The 18,298-nt window shown below is 40.5% G+C and overlaps 2 protein-coding genes across 8 annotated transcripts in view; both read left to right on the forward strand.

Moving 5' to 3' along the window:
* Nucleotides 1-18,298, forward strand: part of LOC109959351 (N-acetyltransferase 9-like) — a 561,041-nt gene that overhangs the window by 527,082 nt on the left and 15,661 nt on the right. The window lies entirely within an intron of this gene.
* Nucleotides 1-18,298, forward strand: part of gria4b (glutamate receptor, ionotropic, AMPA 4b) — an 84,803-nt gene that overhangs the window by 61,437 nt on the left and 5,068 nt on the right. For 2 of the 7 annotated variants that reach the window (XR_002274824.1, XR_002274826.1), the window contains 4 exons: nt 8,908-9,106; nt 9,763-10,010; nt 13,039-13,153; nt 16,678-17,097. Coding sequence is in view for 4 of the 7 variants with exons in the window: in XM_020598580.1 (XP_020454236.1) it covers nt 8,908-9,106; nt 9,763-10,010; nt 13,039-13,153; nt 16,678-16,815 (700 nt within the window). In the remaining 3 variants the exon portion in view is untranslated. Of the gene's footprint in view, nt 1-8,907; nt 9,107-9,762; nt 10,011-10,238; nt 13,154-13,775; nt 13,896-16,677; nt 17,098-18,298 lie in introns of those variants that run through there. The other 5 variants (XR_002274825.1, XM_020598580.1, XM_020598581.1 and 2 more) reach the window with 5 other exon arrangements.

The following is an 18,298-nucleotide window of genomic DNA, read 5'->3' on the forward strand; positions in this document are numbered from 1 at the left end:
GCCAATTAAAATTACAACGTGCTATCACATCTGGTGAGATTGTATCTGTGTTAGTCTGGGTCATCATACAGATGACAGTCAGTACTTGAACCCCTGGTCTGCCAATCCACTTCAGACCTTCATTATTTATTCTATCACTATATCAAACGTTTAACTAACACAAATCGAAACTGGACAAGTCATGTCACTATACGGTGACAGTGAAGAGGGAAAATGTTGTTTGTCATGTTAAATTATCACTGGCAGTAAAAACTAATAGTCTCAAATTCAATGGTTTCCGATTCACCCATATTATGTATAACGTGTGTGTATCTGTAGAATATGTGATGGAAAACAGTCCATAACTGATAGGTACATTACAGCTTAAGAAAACACATGCAACTAGACAAAAACAAGCAATTAAGAAAACGTCACCAGTGTGACAACACCGGTGCACTTTTTCAGGAAAACAATGCTGTGAAAACACAAAGTACCTACAAAACAAGATGTGTTAATTTGAGCTTTAGAGGTGTTTGTAAGTATTTATTTGAACTCTGGCAAATCTAAATGTTTCCCTTTGCTTCCAGTCAGTCTCTGTGCTGAGCTTACCATCCCATCTCCACAGATATTAGATTTATATCAGTCAGTCCAGCTCACAGTGAAACAAATAAGCATGTTTCCCAAAAAAGCTGAACTGTTTTTTTCAGCTACATGTAACTGTACTAAAAGATATTTAACTTATTTCATAACTTTGTTTCCAATGTCTATATATATGATATTTTAACTTGCCATGGTGATAGTGTACCTGTTGTCATCTGAAGTCTGTTTGTAATGTTTATGTAAGTTTCAGCACAGTAACCTGTTGTATATAGAATATCACTGGTAATTGCATGGGGATTGCAATTTAAATGTATAATATAAAGGTATCAAGTGCTGTCTTTTGTGTTGTTAGCTACTGTCTTATGTGTTGCACCCCACTGAGAGTCACTCATGCCGTGTACAGTACATACTGTACCTGTCTGTGAACTGTGGCATCACACTAGTTGTGTGGTGTGTTTGTGTGAGAGAGAAAGTGTGCATCTCTCTCTCTCTCACACACACACCCAGGCATATATTCTTCTCTGCTGACTTGCATACACTGTGTTGTGTGCTTGTAAGGTAGATAGGTTGTCTCCATGTCTGTCAGCTTTGGCAGTTGTGGCTTTGCGTTTGTGTGCCTCATGTCTTTGTATTTGAGTTCCAGTTACATTAGTAATCATGGTTGTGTAGACCCTGTGCCTGCTCCATAGTATGAAACTTCAGCGATTCATTAAGAACACACTGCCAAAGTGTTGTCTTTCACCATGTCTGTGACATCTCTTCCCTTTTGTCCAAATTAACCCAGCATCCCTTGGGCTTCAGACCAGGCTGCTGGTGTGCAGTAAGCAAGGGCATACTTTGGTGGAAGGGTGGAGAATTGGGGCTTGTGCAGTTTACTGTGTGTTCTTCTCCAGCTGTTAAGGACTGGTCATCTTTGTTTTTCAATCAAACATCAGGCGTCCTGTCCATCATCACACCATGACATTGTCTCTGCTGGCATATGGTGAAACCTATAGACTGGTAAAGCCTGTAATTCTTAATTGTTTCTCATTTTCTGTAAAGCCATTGCAGCTGTTTGAATGGCTTTGTCAAGTTTAAAGCTCCTGAAGATGGATTATTTGAGTTATTTTAAGATACTGCTAAAATTGCTCCTATAGTTATTTTAAGTCTTTCATGTAATACTTCTTGTATTTGTTTAAAAACCCTTATAGATCTTGTATTGTAATAGAGTTGGTAAGATTTTAGCAGTTGAAAGGAGGACCAAACCAGATTGTATCTTTCAGCCGCCCCCACACCAGAGGAGAACAGAGAAACACACAAGATGGAGGATCCCGAGGTACATTAGAGCGACTTCAAAATTATACCTGGCTTCACGTAAGCAACCTATAGAAGAGACTAAAGTGGCCCCGTGCCTGTGATTAAGCACACCCATTTAAGGAGTGCACTTGCTTTGTTCACGTGTGCGCAGACCACCCCCACCCACCACCATAACCACCCCTGCCTGCCACATCAGAATGAAAAGTCAACATTTCAGCCCTCTCTGTTTCTGGCTGTGATTCCCACTGCTTTCCACTGTCACTGCTAATCCCATGGGCCTCTTCCAATCCATCAGCACAGAGCCCTGGAGCTAAGGAGCCCTTCCACTCCAGTGTAGTCTGACAGGGAAACACGCAAATCTCTTCACACAGGGGAGATTAGACCACGTGGAGGGAGAGACAAGGGCACAGAGGTGAATAGGATGAATTTGTGCCGAGGGCTGCAGTGCTCAGTCATATGTTACAATCGGGAGATGGCTAGATGTCATGGCAACACAGTGTCTGAAACTTTTGATAGTCTACATGTTCAACCACAATACTGGACTACATAAGAACTTCATGAGCTGTACAGATCATTTCCAGATTTTGTCACTTGAAACAGGTTAAGATGGCCTTTATAGGAGCAAGTTTTGGTTTAGGTTTAGGTTTCATCCAGAAGATTGTTTGTTCTGGTGATTTTTATTTTTTATTTATTTATTTTTTTTTGTCTCTACCAACTCCGGAGGGAAATACTTGAGCTCTAAATGCTCCAGTTATGTTCACCAGCCAGTCTATCTGCTGTTTGACTCTGAGCAGGTAGAGTACAATGACTTGTTAGAGCTTTTTCTCTAAAAACAGCGGCTTCCTGCTGTGGCTAAAGACTATGAGAGCGGAGAGATTGTACCAAGACAGAAAAGTTGTGATCCAGACAGACAAATAATGGGCTATGACTCTCTACAGAGCTCCATAAAGCCGAAGGGAGCTGCAGGTTCAGATGAGAATTCTTTATAGGCTCATCACAATGAGCAACATTGTTTACATAGACAATCTACAAGTTACCGCTAGTGATCTAAAGTGAAAGACAGTTACAGAGAGATTCCATTCAGCGTCCTGGTCTCCCTAATTTCACTTTTCACTATGCTAGTTCAGTCAGCTATGCTTCATGTGGTTCGCTTCACCTAGAAAAATGTGATTCTCCTATATTCATCTATCTTCATGTAGCTTTTTTTAAATGACTTTTTATGTCTCCACGCCAGTGATAGCTGCGGCTTGAGGCATTATGTTTTCGGGTTGTCCATCTGTCCGTATGCCCCATTCTTGTGAACGCTATATGTCATGAACGCCTTGAGGGGATTTATTCAAATTTGGCACAAGTGTCCACTTGGACTCAGAGATGAACTGATTAGATTTTGGTGGCCAAAGGTCAAGGTCATTGACCTCACTTTTGTTCCATACCCGTGTATTTAACTGGTTGGTGGAGGCACATGTCCACGAAATGGTAATTCTAGTTTTTACTTATGATACAACTCCAGCAGGAAAGCCAGAGGTTGAAATACAGTAGCACAGAACATCTTCAACTCCTTCTCTCTCTCTTTTAATAAGGCTTAATACACCCATCTGCTTTCTCAAAGCAGCCCATAATGTTAATTCAGTGATTAATAACCCAGTCTCCAATTGTAATATCTTAGTGGAAACAATCGAAGGGGGGAGCTTAAATGAAATGGCAACATGATAGTTGTTTTAACTGACTACAAATCCCTAATGAATTGACTAAATTATTCTGGTGTTTCTCCTGAGACTGCAGGATGCCACATCACAGCTCAGGAAGTATCAATATAAATATCAAGACAGCAGTTTGCCACTCCACACAGGTGTGATTGGCTGGCCCAGGTGTCTTCAGTCACTTCCGTCTCATTGCTTCAGATGGATCATCTTTGTCTCTTCCGTTGAGTCATAGTTTCCACATCTCTGGTGAGCTAATGAGAATGCTGTGATTTGCTTGATTAGTGCTGATTAGCTCAGAGTTCATGCATACTGATGGCAGATTTCCTGATGCCTGCAGACGAAGCATAACTTTTAATTTGACTTGTGAATTTAGGTCATCAAAAGCTCTATTTTAAGAGGAGAAATTAATTTCAAGTGGTGTGTATGCAAGATTTCTATTATTCTGTTAATACAATGCCAAATAGCTTTATAATTCAGCTAACACTCTGCTGTACTGCTGCTTCGCTTATTGCTTATGTCAGCAGTGATTGTCCTTCACAGTTGGTTGATTTGTTGCACTGTTCTTACAAATTATGGGCACAGCTAGAGGCACCAGTTGCATCTACTGTATGTACAGCAGTGTGCTTCAACGTCAAGCACCAGTGTGGTGTTGAAACAGTGATGGCAAGAGTCCCCACTGAAATAGTTGCTTATTATTGAAAACATTTTAGAACAGTGGTTCAACCTTTTCTGGTTCCTGGTTCTCTTTATACTACGTACATGTGCTTATCAGTGAGGTGGGCAACGACAAACAGTAGCCAACCACTTGTTTACAAATACCCTACAATAATACAGCATAGAACAGTAATGGCCGTATGAATTTTATAGCTCCTTAAGTGCTGCACATAAAAGAGGGTGTTCAACCATGATGTGTTTTTGGCTTTTCATCCACACATCTATAAGGTTTCTCTGACTCTGTAGGAAAGTACATGTTCAAAACGTGAATGCAAAACAACAGATCCACTTGTGATACAATCTTTATAGTTGCCAGGAGCACAGATAGATGTCATCTTAGGTGTTTGAGAACATGTTACAGATTTGATCTCATCTATCTTTGGACATAATGCAGAGATTTCTGCAACTAAGAGCCTGGGTTAACTGTGATGGGATGTCACCACCCTGTCAGCCATCTAAACATTTAAGCTGACAAGAATTTAAATATGCAAAATGTCAAACAGTGGTCTGGAGTTCATTTCAGCTCCATAAGGAACACCACCTTTATGTTAAACAGCCTTATATAAAAGACATACGTTTAGGTGTTTTTAAGTGTATATACGGTAATCATATTTTAATAAGAAGCCTTCTGAAGTTTTCTGATCTGCCAACATATCAGAAATTTGCTGTGGGTGCAAATTCAGAGCTTCCTCCATGTTTATTTGTTGTCTTGATAAATTCAGGATAAATTCAGCACTGTTCCACAGTGCAACTATAGTCACGTCATACTCCTAAATCTGCTGCTCTGCAGTTTCTTATCTGTGACAGAAATAATTGTTTTCATTCACCATTAATCTCCACTTGCTTCTTGCCTGAAGATTTTTTTTGATTGTGGTTAAGTGACCATCAATTAAACGTAACACTTCCTGCACAAAAGCGTCCAATTTTCCCATTTTGTAATAGGCTTTAAATGTGATAAATGTGCACAAAGTGCTGAGATTAATTGTTAGTATCTTAACAGTGATTGGAAGACATGAAGTAATTTGGAATAATTAAACAAATGTACTTATGTTAAAAAGAGCAGAGTAGTGAGTGTAGAACTGAGTATGATGTTGTGCTGATGGAATAAGTTCTGTGCATTTAGAGTAAAGCCAATTCCAGCCAGCCTTTATTAGTGACCTTGCTTTATCTGTTTTTGCTTGCAAATTTAGAGTAATACACAGGTTTTTATCTTATATCTGGGCTGCAGCTGAGGTGAGGAGTGAGGCTGAGGACAGAAGATTGAAGTGGCAGTTTGTCTGCTATGAATAAGTCAAACAGTGTGGTCTCGCCTCAGGTATTCCCCTGGGAGCAGACCAGCACCTCCTCATTTATTTAGGCTCTGCTCAAGGTCAGAGCTGTTTTCTCTCTCTCCACATCTTTCACTTCTTCACCTCCTTCACTTCATGTGGCTGCATTTCGTTTTTTCCTCTGTCCCACTAGCATTCCTCAAATCCTGTGGAGCACCTACACACACTTGGCATCAAATCATCCCTGACAGCACCTTTTTATTTTCAGTTTTTTTTTTCCTCATTGGAGGAAATAAAAAGAGGGAAATAGGGAATATGAGCTTGGGGGGACTTTAAAGTTTCCTCATATCACTGTATTGCAGATAGTTTGCTCACTGATATCAACATGAACCGTGTTGTATTTAATCTGAGAGAGATGACATTCACTTTACTTTGATGTAGATTTTTGTCTTTGAATTTTCATTTAAGCCCCTGAACTTTATTTTCCACTAAAATTCCTTTTCAGTGGTTCCAACTTCAGAAAATAAAGCAATGTGACACTCTGTGAAATATTTAAACCCAAGCCACATTTTTCTGGTGGCATAATAATAATAATCACCTTTATTTGGCCAAGTATGTTACACACAAGGAATTTGTTTTCGTTACAGAACCGAGGCAGCCATCTGGTGGTGGTGGGGGGGGTGTATCAGTGTCTTGCCCAAGGACACCAAGACATGTGGACTGCAGGCACCGACATTCGAACCTTTGACCCTCTGGTTGGGAGGCTAATGCTCTGCCCACTGGACTCATAGATGCACCATAAGGAAATACAGTATCATTCCTATTTGGTCTGTTTGTCAGGTGTAATTTTTAGACTCACATTTAAAATAAAATTCAGTAGGACTGATCAACACATAGCCACACAACACGAGTATTTTTTTTTTTTTTTGGTTGGGCTGGGTAGAAGAGGATGTAAATGAATTGATTAAATTGGTAAATTACATGTTGAGCTGGGATTTCACAGATGATCCTTATGTACAATAAGTTTCCAGTTCACAGTCTTGTTCAGTTCTTTGACGTAGAGGTTAATTGCATAAATTATTGCAGATGAGTGCTGAAATGTAACTTAGACAAACATAGACACTGAACAAATACAAATTAATTTAACTTAGGCAAGTTAACCAATAGGACAAAAGTGAACTTATTCATTTTTTTCTATATTCAGTAATCTTTGTACCCTGAGGCTTGCTGGGCTGTTGTTGAGAATCCCATTCCACCACTACTGGAGGCAATTTTTATATTGTTTCAGCTTTATTTTTCCAACACTTTCCCCATCTGTTCCTCTCATTTCGTCTGCTTGAACAAAAACGGAGCTCATACATCACAGTCAAGCTCTTCCCACTGTTTTTCTCAAGTTTTAACTGCACCTTCCACATTTTAGCAGTGAAACGATATGTTCCACTTGTTTTGCAGCACTTTACAGTATATTGCATAAAAACCTATAAGCACATATTACTAAAATAACACAAATGATTCAGTAGTCCTTATAATATTTCATGTGATTACAAATGTTTTTCATTAGCAATTTCTGAGGTTTATTGGTGGATATGTTTGGTTTTGGCTTATTAAAGGTGGATGAAAATGAACTATATTTATGATAGAAGTCTAATGATCAACCCTTTGATGAGTCTGTCCTTTACTGTTGTAATGTATTAAGTAAAATTAGCCTTGTGGATTGTTCTCATCAGTTCCAGGTTAATAGAGAAAGACAAATGCACTGGAGATGCTGATGTGGCCTAAAAATTACCCAAACTCCCAGTACTAAACCTCTGTCACCCTGTCCCCCTGTGTTTGCTGCAGGCCCATCAAGACACAGCAGTGTGTCACTGTGGATCAGAGTCGGCTGTATCAGGCAGCAAACACACGGCTCAGAGGGTTGATGGGATGGCAAAAAGACACTCCTCCTCTGATCCCACAGTCCACTGCTGCTTGCTTAAAAAAGAAAGAGAAAGATGGTCTGATAGTGAGAATGAAGGGATTTGGCAGGTAGGAGAAGGGAATAAGGCAGGTGAGAGCGGAGATAAGATAGATTCAGCCTCGCATCTTATCATGCACACCTTCCATCCCTTTAGTCATTATTTTACAGTCTTTGTGCTCAAAAGCCACAGAAATGCTCTCAGTCATCTCCGGAAGGAAAATGTGGAGTGTGGGGAGAGAAAGAGAGCCATTTGTATTCAAATCCAGAGCTAATATGTCAAGTAAGTCTGTTTCATTGGCAAAGCTCTGTGTGTGTGTGTGTGTGTGTGTGTGTGTGGAGGAGACATGCTCTGCTGCAGCACTTATCCATAGGAATTTGCCTCAGACTTCATGGGCTCTTTCATTGGTGCAGACTGACAAAACAAAGGTGATTCTTTGTAGTGACGGCTCCGTGTAGTAACTGTGCTGCCAAAACTGTGGGATTTAATAAAATAACATGCCCTAAAGATTCTTTAGAGCTGCTGGTAATTGCCTCCCACTTTCATTGCGTCGCATTGTGTGGATGACTGAGAATCTGCACGGACATGCTGGTAATTATGACTTTTCCAAGTGTTTGAGCAATAGGCCAAAGCACTGGGCTCTGCCTTTTCATTTACCGTGTGTGGAGTCAACTGAGGAGAACAGGAGGCTACTACTGTTTTTGTAAACCGTGAAAATGCATACACTTTACAGGACACTGAGAACAAAGTGTCCTGTGTGTACTGGGAACAATGGAATATGGCCAAATTGCAATAAGACACAGTGGAATTACCAGCCAAGAAAACACTGCCTGTTTCAAATGCCTCTCTCCTCCCCTCCTCATGTCCCCAACTCGCTCTCTCTCTCCATCTGACAGGGAGGCCTGAGGGGTTTGTATCCTTTGCTGTTTGATTTGCACCAAGAGGAGATCATGTTTGTTCTCTTCAATGCAGCATTTATAGTTTAAGATTCTCCTCACGACCTTCCGCTGCTCCTGAGCAGCGAATTAACAAGGTTTGAGTGTTGTCAGAGCTCCACCTTGTGGTAGCACAGCAACATTTTGGTATTCACAGTGGAGGTTAGTCTCCCCATGCTTTACTCTGTCATATTTCATTTTAATTATCTACTTTCACTGTATTTTCCAACACTGACATGACTGTTCCTTGTTGTTGTTGTTTGTTTTTTTTTATCTCACTCTCCTCTTTTTTCTGATTTTACCTTTTACACCACTCCTATGATTATTTTCCTTTCTGGCACTTCCTTCTGTCCTTTGTCCATTCTCTGCATTTCCCTCTGTTTTCTAATCTTTCCACACTGTCCCTGCAATATTCATCCTCTTTCTTTCTTTCACCTCCCTCCTTTCTCTCACCAAGATCGTTATCAGGACGGATCGTAGGGGGAGTGTGGTGGTTCTTTACGCTCATCATCATCTCATCCTACACGGCTAATCTGGCTGCCTTCCTCACTGTGGAGAGGATGGTTTCCCCCATTGAGAGTGCAGAGGATCTGGCCAAGCAGACAGACATTGCTTATGGCACTTTGGAATCAGGCTCGACTAAAGAATTCTTCATGGTGAGTTTGTGTTACTGGGTTTAATGGTCCACTCTCAGACAGGTAGGGTCACCCATGCAGTAAAGTACTACACCAGGAAAAAGGCTGATCACAGACTTTGTTAAACATCTGCAGAAACATATGGAACCTTAACGCTTCTCCTAGGCAACCCCGGGTCCTAGAAATTACAGTTATGTAGTCCTAATTCATTTTGTGAAATACGTTTTGGAGGAAACATTTTCAGTGGCAACGTTTTTTAAAACGAAGGCAGCTGTACAGGTTTGTACTGCCCCTAAAAAAAGTCACCAAAACCTGTAAATTGTAAACTTACATATTTTCTGCAGCAGTGGAAGTACTGATGTGAACAATTCCTACAGTTGTCCCAATTTATGTTGGTTACTTACAACAAATTTTATCTGTACAAAGGCAGTGTTGGAAAATAGTGTGGCTGCATCCACAACATGACAAATTTATCTCAGTAGACATGAAGACCTGCAGTGGTAGTTAATAGATGATTGCTCATATTGTTCCTTGGTTTTAGTAAAGATAATGGTAAAACTTGATGTTCCTCTATGTTTTCTCTACCTGGTGTTGTATGCAGAAGTGGTTTCTCTGTCTTTCACAACTCTCACGCCACATCTACCTTTGAAACTCCAACCCCCTTTAAAACCCCACAGCGGTCAAAGATCGCCGTCTACGAGAAGATGTGGAAGTACATGGAAAAGGCTGAGCCCAAAGTCTTCACCAAGACCACGAATGAGGGGGTAGCGCGGGTCCGCAAGTCCAAGGGGAAATACGCCTTCCTCCTGGAGTCCACTATGAATGAGTACACAGAGCAACGCAAGCCCTGCGACACAATGAAAGTGGGAGGCAACTTGGACTCCAAAGGCTACGGAATAGCCACACCCAAGGGTTCACAGTTAAGGTGGGTGGAATAGTGTAACAATATGTTCTACGTGTTGTTATGGTATTCCACCTTCCCTGGTGTGCCGCCTTTTCTATATCTGTCTCCACTTACTGCTTGGTGTGGGGCGTTTTACTCGTTTGTTTTTTGGGCAGAAATAGTGGCTTTTTGACATCTGTGCCTGTTCATGCATGTGGGCGTCACTGTGATGACAGGGTGGTTTTTATTTAATTTGTTTTTCCTCTACAGCTCTCCCCACCAGGTAAACCTTTGTGCTTGTGCTTTGTTTGGAACAGCATGCTTGAGCCTCTAGTAAACCTAACTCCTCTGAAGTTTTTAGAAAAATTTAGGATGCTCTGCATTTTTATGCAATTAGTTTGAGATATCTATCTAATATTACTTCAGATTTCTTTCACAGTTGACTAGTGCTTTCTTTTCCACTATGTGACTGAAAGTGTTTTGGGAGCCATTTGAATGATCAGCCCTGGGTAACTCTGCCAGACTCTGTCACTGCCTCCAACACATAGTGGAATTTACAGACCTGCCAGAGAATACAGTGTCATTATTGTGGGGAGTTGCACTTTCAATCCGCACACTCATTGATCAAAGCCTGCCGGCGAGGTTTCACTGGGGGAGTAGATAAATATACTAAAGGCAAAACGGCACAGGTGTGTGTACATGTGTGAGAACCAGTAGAGAACCATGACTGCCTGCACTTTTCATTTATTCTTGTGGAGGCCCAAGAACATTGCACAATACACGTTAAAAATGCCAGGGAGAACTCTGAATGCACTGTATAAGTAGATAATATTGGAACAATGCTGTCATTAATCATATGTAATTAGAGTGCATTAAAAACAATAGGCACGCATTAAGGATTTTTTTTTTTATTTCTTCTGAAAAGGTACCAGGAAAGTAATTTGTTATGAAAGCAGCCAACTCCTCACAGCCAATAAATCAAAACCTTATTACACGTTTTCTGTAAATTCCTCTGCCCATGAAGTCAAGCAGAGCAGCTACTGGTTTATTTTGCAGCCAGACTGGTGCCAGGTTTCAGCCACTGCTTTGACCAGGAAGAGCCCCTGACAGATTGCGGTAGTCTCCTCCTTCGAGCCTCCATCTTGCCGTTTTGGGGATTATCGTCTTCTGTCAGTCACTTGTCTGGAAATCAGCAACATCATGATTAGGCAACACTGTTGGTCAAGGCTGTTATTTCACATGGCTCTACAAACACAATCATTAACTTAAATGTAAGATATCAGCTGTTGCTTTGTGTTCATGATGCATCTCCATTATAGACTGTTTTATTTGATAGAATGATACAAATACATTAAAAGCATCCAAATGCATGCTGAAACAAATCTCACTATCATTAGATATCACTCAAGCAGCCTTCTGAAGAACAAAAAATTATCATGCACATTAATTTTAATAAGCTTTTCACAGACATTTTATGCAAGTCAATCATGATTTTTCCAGAACAGCTTGATGCTCAGAAATCCCATGACTTTTGAATTGGCTGACATACATACAGTATATACACATGTAAAACAGCCAAATTGTCAGGAAGTGTTTGATTCTCAAAGCACCAACTACACTGGTTGCCAACATTTAATGTTTTAAAACAGGCTATTTCTGAGCCAGTTAATTGTGTTTCCTATATTTTTATCCATGTTGGAGTAGAAAAATAGCTTTTCATTCAAAACAGAACATTTCTTCCATTTGTAATGATAGTAGCAATACAAGATGTATACATACATGTGTAGAAACCATAAAAATCAATTCAGGCTACTGGCTTCATAAGACCAGTGTCTGCCAGCCATTGCTGTTAGGTTTCAGGCAAACCAGTGAAGTAAACCAAAGTACTGCTGATTGGTAGTGATGACCATCTGACACCGATACTCAGCTTTTGAAGCTGCAAGCTTCAAAAGAGGCATATTCCGCAAACCATCGCTTCCATGCTTGCTCAGTTACGGAAAAAGACACGTGGCCGATGACTTCCGAAGCAGAAACTGCTTCGGCCCCCTGAGTGAATCTTGTGACTGGTTCAAACATTCGATATTGCTTCATAACGCCAGACCTTGCTGTGCGCGTCAGCAGGTTTGTAGGCGTAAAACACTATATAGCCACCCAGAATGATGCACAACACGTGGGTTTTGTCGTCGTAGTAGGTGTGTGCGTAGTTGCTGTCCTTATCATTGTTGCCTTTGCTTGATCACCATCATGGAGCATTCACTTAATTCAGACATTGTTTTGCTGTCTCCTATTTCGCTACTAGATGTCACTGAAACGAACCTTTGAATGAATGAACCGATGTTCGATAGAATTGATGAAGTGGTTCAGTACTAGTTCATTGCTTCATTTGGACATCACTACTGATTGGTAAAACTGAGGCAACAATGAGACAAATCAAACATTTATTCTGGTTGGTAAATCTGAGTAGTTTTTTGAAACCTAAAGCTGAAAAACTGAAACATATTGAGTACCATTGGCTTTTTAAAAAGACACTGTTGATATAGCTGAGGATGTGAGAAAATGAATATAGTTTATGTAGAGATATGTTTTTCTTCAGTATCTTATTAATTATGTCATGACTTTTGAAAGAAGAATTTATCAGTTGTAGGTAAAGTAAGCTGAAGATAAAGTGGCTGAAAACACTGTCTCCAGAGACTTTTTAAAGTCTCTAGCTTTTAAAATGAGCATCCCAAGGATACCAAGAAATTATATATACATGTGGTAGCTGCATACATAAAAATAACCACATTTGCATATTTCCCCTTCTTTTAGACATGGACAACATTAACTGACATGATATTTTTTTATTTAGAAATATTGTATATACTTAAAACAACACATGAGGAGAGATTTGTGTTCAGTGTGTGTTTGGGTGCTGGGTTGGGATGTAATCGTTTGGAGCATTAACACCTTTTCCACCTTTGTCCCTCTTTTACTGCTACTCCTCCCCTTTCCTCCCCCCTTCTCTTCCTTCCCTCCCAAATTGGACAGCATACTGACCCCTCTCACCAAACATGTTTTTATTGTTTTCAAGAAGTGCAGTTAACCTGGCAGTGTTAAAACTCAATGAGCAAGGCGTGTTGGACAAATTGAAAAACAAGTGGTGGTACGACAAAGGAGAGTGTGGCAGCGGAGGCGGTGGCGAGAAGGTTAGCTGTTATGTCGCTATGCCCATGTGACCTTGATGCGGGTAAAAAGGAAATGTGTTTTGTTGGTAACAGGGGCATCTGCCGGGTCAATCCCCATGAAGGAGCTAGAAAACAACAGGTTTTAATCCTGAGAAAGGAAAGCATTACTTTTGAATTTAAAATTGTTGCTATAATGCTAATTCATAATATGCAGTGACTGTGTAGTTCTATGGCCTTTAACTGTATTAGTACCCTGCTTAAAATAAGTATGGAATATGATAGTGCCTTTTTGGGTGTAAGCAGTAGTTTTGGGTTGACAGTACATGCCTCCATACTTGTAAAAATAAAAAAGGTCCCGGCAGTATGTACCTGTTCCAGAAAAGCGATGCAGCTGGGCCCCTGTGTATATATGTCTGTTAGCTCTGACCCTTCCCCTTAAGATCTACCAACCCAGCCCTGCTAAGAATTATCTTGACCAATGAGCAAAGAGACATGTAACAGTCCTGGCTGTGTCACTTTGTGAAGAGTACTGAGCTGCTCTTGTTGGGCTTCTTCTGATTGAATAACATAAAATAACATGTCCTATGATGTTATTTATGTTATTTTCCCCACCCCACCCTTCCCCGTCCCCCATGATTTGAAGAACGCCCGTAAACCTTGCCGTATTGAAACTGAGTGAAGCAGGAGTCTTAGACAAACTGAAAAACAAATGGTGGTACGATAAAGGGGAGTGTGGACCCAAGGACTCGGGAAGTAAGGTCAGTCTCCACCAGCCCAGGGGCCTCCTCTCCTCCCTTTGTCTCTGTACACACTCTTATAACGCTGGCAGTACTGTTCTGTTATTACAGCAGGCTGGCTGATATGATGCACACACATAATACTCTGGGAAAGAAGGAGTGACAGACATGCAGGTAGAGACTTAAGGCATAGCCTGAGGGATACAGCATGACAGAAACAAGGCATGGCACAGCGCTATCAGTTTTACAGCAGCTAAGCTATGTGTTGCAACTGCAGATAAAGGCTTACCCTCACATAAAATGGTCCCGGGGCATGTTCCTGTATGTCATATTAGGTGTCAGTTCTACTGTATGTGTCAGGTGTAGTAGCACACTGAAGACTGATTCACGTTGTCGATGCACTGGAGCATGGAGAGGGCTGCCACATTTTAAACAAAGCAGCATGTGTCCTCCTCATCAGTCATGTCCTCCTAATCAGATCATTAAGTGCAGGACACACGCTGTGTCCTGCAAATGAGCATGACTGACAGTTATTTGTGTAGAGGTCATGAGCTGAGTGCCCTTTAAGGATGTAGGTGATTTATCTGAGGGAGATAACTGCGAAGGAGGAACAGGAGTCAGCGGTCAGAAAGATCGGCTGCATCCATTTACATAAAAGGGCTTTAAAAGATGAACATCAGAACTGGGAGGCAGAGCAGCCTGTCACAGTCTGAAAGAAAATTAAAGGGCTGGTTTATCCAAAATACAAAAACATATTTCTTCTTTTAACTCTAGCCATATCAAGCCATGCAGACTGTTTTGAAATGAATTTGTAACAGGAACATCTCTTTCAGGAACAGGGCCCTTGTTGCTTTGGATAACTCACAAAACATATTTTTAGCAGTTTTCATAGGAACTTTCTGTATGTTTGAAAGTGGTTTAAATCCTGTTTACACTGTGATTTTGAAATGTGGGTAAATCTTTGGTCAGCGATCAAAACAGTGGTCTCGGATCACAGTGTAAGAGATGTCCGAGGCTGATTTAGAGATTTGAATACCAAAGACGGCCTGCTACTAGCCAGCACCTGTTTTTATGTTTACATTTTTTCATACAAACTTAATATATTCCTCAGTATTCTGTAACATCCCTCACAGCAACACATGAAGCAAACAGAAATGCCACATTTCCACTGTCTGCATTTTTTTAATCATTTGATGTGTGACTGGTGATTTTGCAATTACGTCATCTTGTTGTGCCCTCTTCTTCTGTAACACTTTTATATGGCTCCTTGCTGGGAAATTAGTGCCACCTGCTGTTTATCTCAATGAACCAGCTACCAAAATTAACAGTAGTGGCTGCAAACATGTTACAACTTGCACTGTGTTTTGTGGATTTTCATGAAATTTGGTTAAAATTTGTGCCACATTTGGAGGGACGCCAGCTTAATGGTCTCAGTGTTCTGTCAGATGAAAACTGTCCGCAATGTATTTTGGGGCATTGTTTCTGGAAAGAATAGTGGGTGGTATATTTTTCTGTGCTAAGAGCACCAAATTTCTTCTACTTCTGTTTTAATGGGGTGGAGGCAAAAAATTCAAAGGTGCATATAGCAAAACCCAGACTAGACTAAACCAAAACTGTCTGCATGTCTCATAGCACTGAGGTGAGAACATAACCTTTTTTTGTAATTTGGTTGAACTGATCCTTTAATGCAGAAAGATAACTGACTTCTCTATATTGCTTTCTGATATATTCTAGCCCTTTCATGTATGGATTATGAGAAATATGATCAAGATTTTTAAGATTATTTTTATTATTCAAAATTGTGCTAAAATTGAAATCCTGTTTTAGTTTGTTTGTTTGTGTGTGTGTGTGTGTGTGTGTGTGCGTGTGTGTGTGTGTGTGTTTTGTTGTTGTTGTTTTTTTTTTTTTTTTACAAAATTTGTTTTTGTGCAAAACTCTCCACACATGTGGATGCCATACGATAATGGAGTAAAAGAGGTATGAAGCCACAGCTGACAAAGAATAATGGTTTAGGTTATGTTCTGCATATAAGATGAATTAAAAAAAAAAATTACAAACCCATTTTAGAAACACCAGAGAGGAAAAACTTGATTAAGAAATGTGATTAAATGTTTGAGAAAATAGTTTAGTAAACATGAGAACGCATCTGCTGCTGTTGGAAAAAAAAAGATTTGTCACTTTTTTTTAGCTCATTCTCAAGTCATGTCAAATCAAAATACAACTTGTCTCTGCATGCATATGTAAAGTTGGAGTTTAAAGTTTTAATTTGCAGTGATGTGATATTCTCTATCAACACTGTTGTTAATATATTTGCATGTTTAATTATCATATAAGTTAATATTAATAATCTTTAAATACAATACAATAGATATAATAGCAGTTTACCGAACCAAGACTTGGTCCATTGTTGCATGACATCTACTTATGTGGACAGTTGATTTTGAGGTACAAAGTTTACATTTACATTTACAACTCTATCACGATAATCTAACCCAAAGTGGAGTTAAATGAACAGTTCACAAATGTGGGAACCATGCGTGAAAGGGCGAGGCAGGTTTAGAAAATAATAAATTATTTTTGCTAGCATGGCTACATACAGCTATGCAACAGTAGACCGAGAGGTCAGAGGTTGTGTAGTGAATAGTGAAGTGTGTGCGAGTGTGATCGGTTGTGTTTGTGCATGCATGTCGTGAAGGTGGTGTGAGATTTATATATATTGTACACCTTGAGTGACTCTGTGTACTTTATGCTGCCTCTGCTAAAAATAGTGTTGACTTTTGTGTATGTTCCTGTCCCTGCTGACTACAGGACAAGTCATCCCAGGCCCTCAGCTTGAGCAATGTGGCAGGGGTCTTCTACATCCTTGTCGGGGGCCTGGGCCTGGCCATGCTGGTGGCCCTCATCGAATTCTGCTACAAGTCACGCAACGAGGCTAAGAGAATGAAGGTGGAGGCCCAGTCCCAATCCCAGTTCCAACACCCCCATTACCACCATCCCCACCACCACTGCTACCCCTGCCAGACAGCCAGCCCCCGCCAGAGCCCAGAGCCTAGCCAGAGCCAAAGCCAGAGTCCAAGACTCAGCCCCAGCATCCGCAACGTAGTCGAATTTAGTGAAGGTTTCACAGGGTATGGCAGCGATGGGGAAGCTGATAAGATGTAGTTGGGGTTTTCATAGAAGGTCCACCCAAGCCTTTGCCACCCCCCACTAGCTCCCTGCACAGAGACTGTAAGTGAAATCCATATATATCCCCGTGCTAGCTTTGCCGTGCTGAGTGACTGTCGTGACCAGTGGCAAAATGCTTCTTATCTGCTCACTATGTGGTCATGTGACGTCCTGGTCTGCGTTGAAGCTTCTTCTCAATGTGACAGGAAGCAATGAGTCATCCTCAGACATGATGTCACCTCTACTGCTTTGCAGCTTGTGTGGCTGCAGCCAATGGCCCTCATTTATCAAGCGGGCATATGTGTGTGTCCCTCATTTTCCAAAATCAAAAATGTATCACTCATTCTGAACTCGGTGGGAAGATACTATTCATGTCTGATTTTCAAATAAATTCAATCATTTTGGAAATGCATAAAAAAAATGCCATGATAGTTCTCCCTTATGAAAATGATATTTCTGATTATAAATTTTTATGTTTTTGAGTTAATGAGGTTAGTTTCATTGGCATAGAACATAGGAACAGTCTTAGAATAGCAGAATGGTTTATCAGAAGTCACAGTGCTGCTATTAAATTTGACAAAATGTTACTCTTCAGTTGTGGTGCCACTGCTTTTCTCCTGGACTTGTGGCGTGTCGAAAGGCATGATAAATGAGGACCAATGTCTTTCTTGTACACATGTCTATACTTGTGAGGATCTTTCATCAAATTGCAAACATTCATCCAGCTAATGTGTAGACTAACTCCCTGAAGTTAGAAGCACCTTGTTTTCTCATAGCGAACCATCAACAGATCTTAATAGCCATACACACACTTGAGCCTGAATAGCACATGTTGTAGCTCAGAAATACTACTCTCTCAGGTCCGCCAGTTACAGTAAACTATCAAAGTATAACAAGAGACATTTAATGAGAAACCACAGTGTGCCCTATATAAAACCATATTTTACCTCTTTCCATTATCAGACTAACGTAAACATAAGTTGATGTGTCCCTGGAACTGAGCAGAGTTTTATCGATGTTTTCTCCGGATATTTCCCCCAGGTTCTTGACCATTAGACTTTCATATATCTTTTTTCACTTGGTGTATATCTGTCCAACATGGTTATGTGTCCCCCATCAGCACTTCAACTCAAACTCTTCATTAGCTTGACTGTTGCTTAGTCAGCTCCCCTGTCCCACTGCCTGCAACTATCACTCACTGTGTAATAATGGATTTACATGTAGTATGGGGCTGGCTTGACACTGCACTGTATGGTTATGAAAG

This window comes from Monopterus albus, unplaced genomic scaffold (assembly GCF_001952655.1).
Source record: "Monopterus albus unplaced genomic scaffold, M_albus_1.0 scaffold38.1, whole genome shotgun sequence".
Lineage (NCBI taxonomy): Eukaryota > Metazoa > Chordata > Actinopteri > Synbranchiformes > Synbranchidae > Monopterus > Monopterus albus.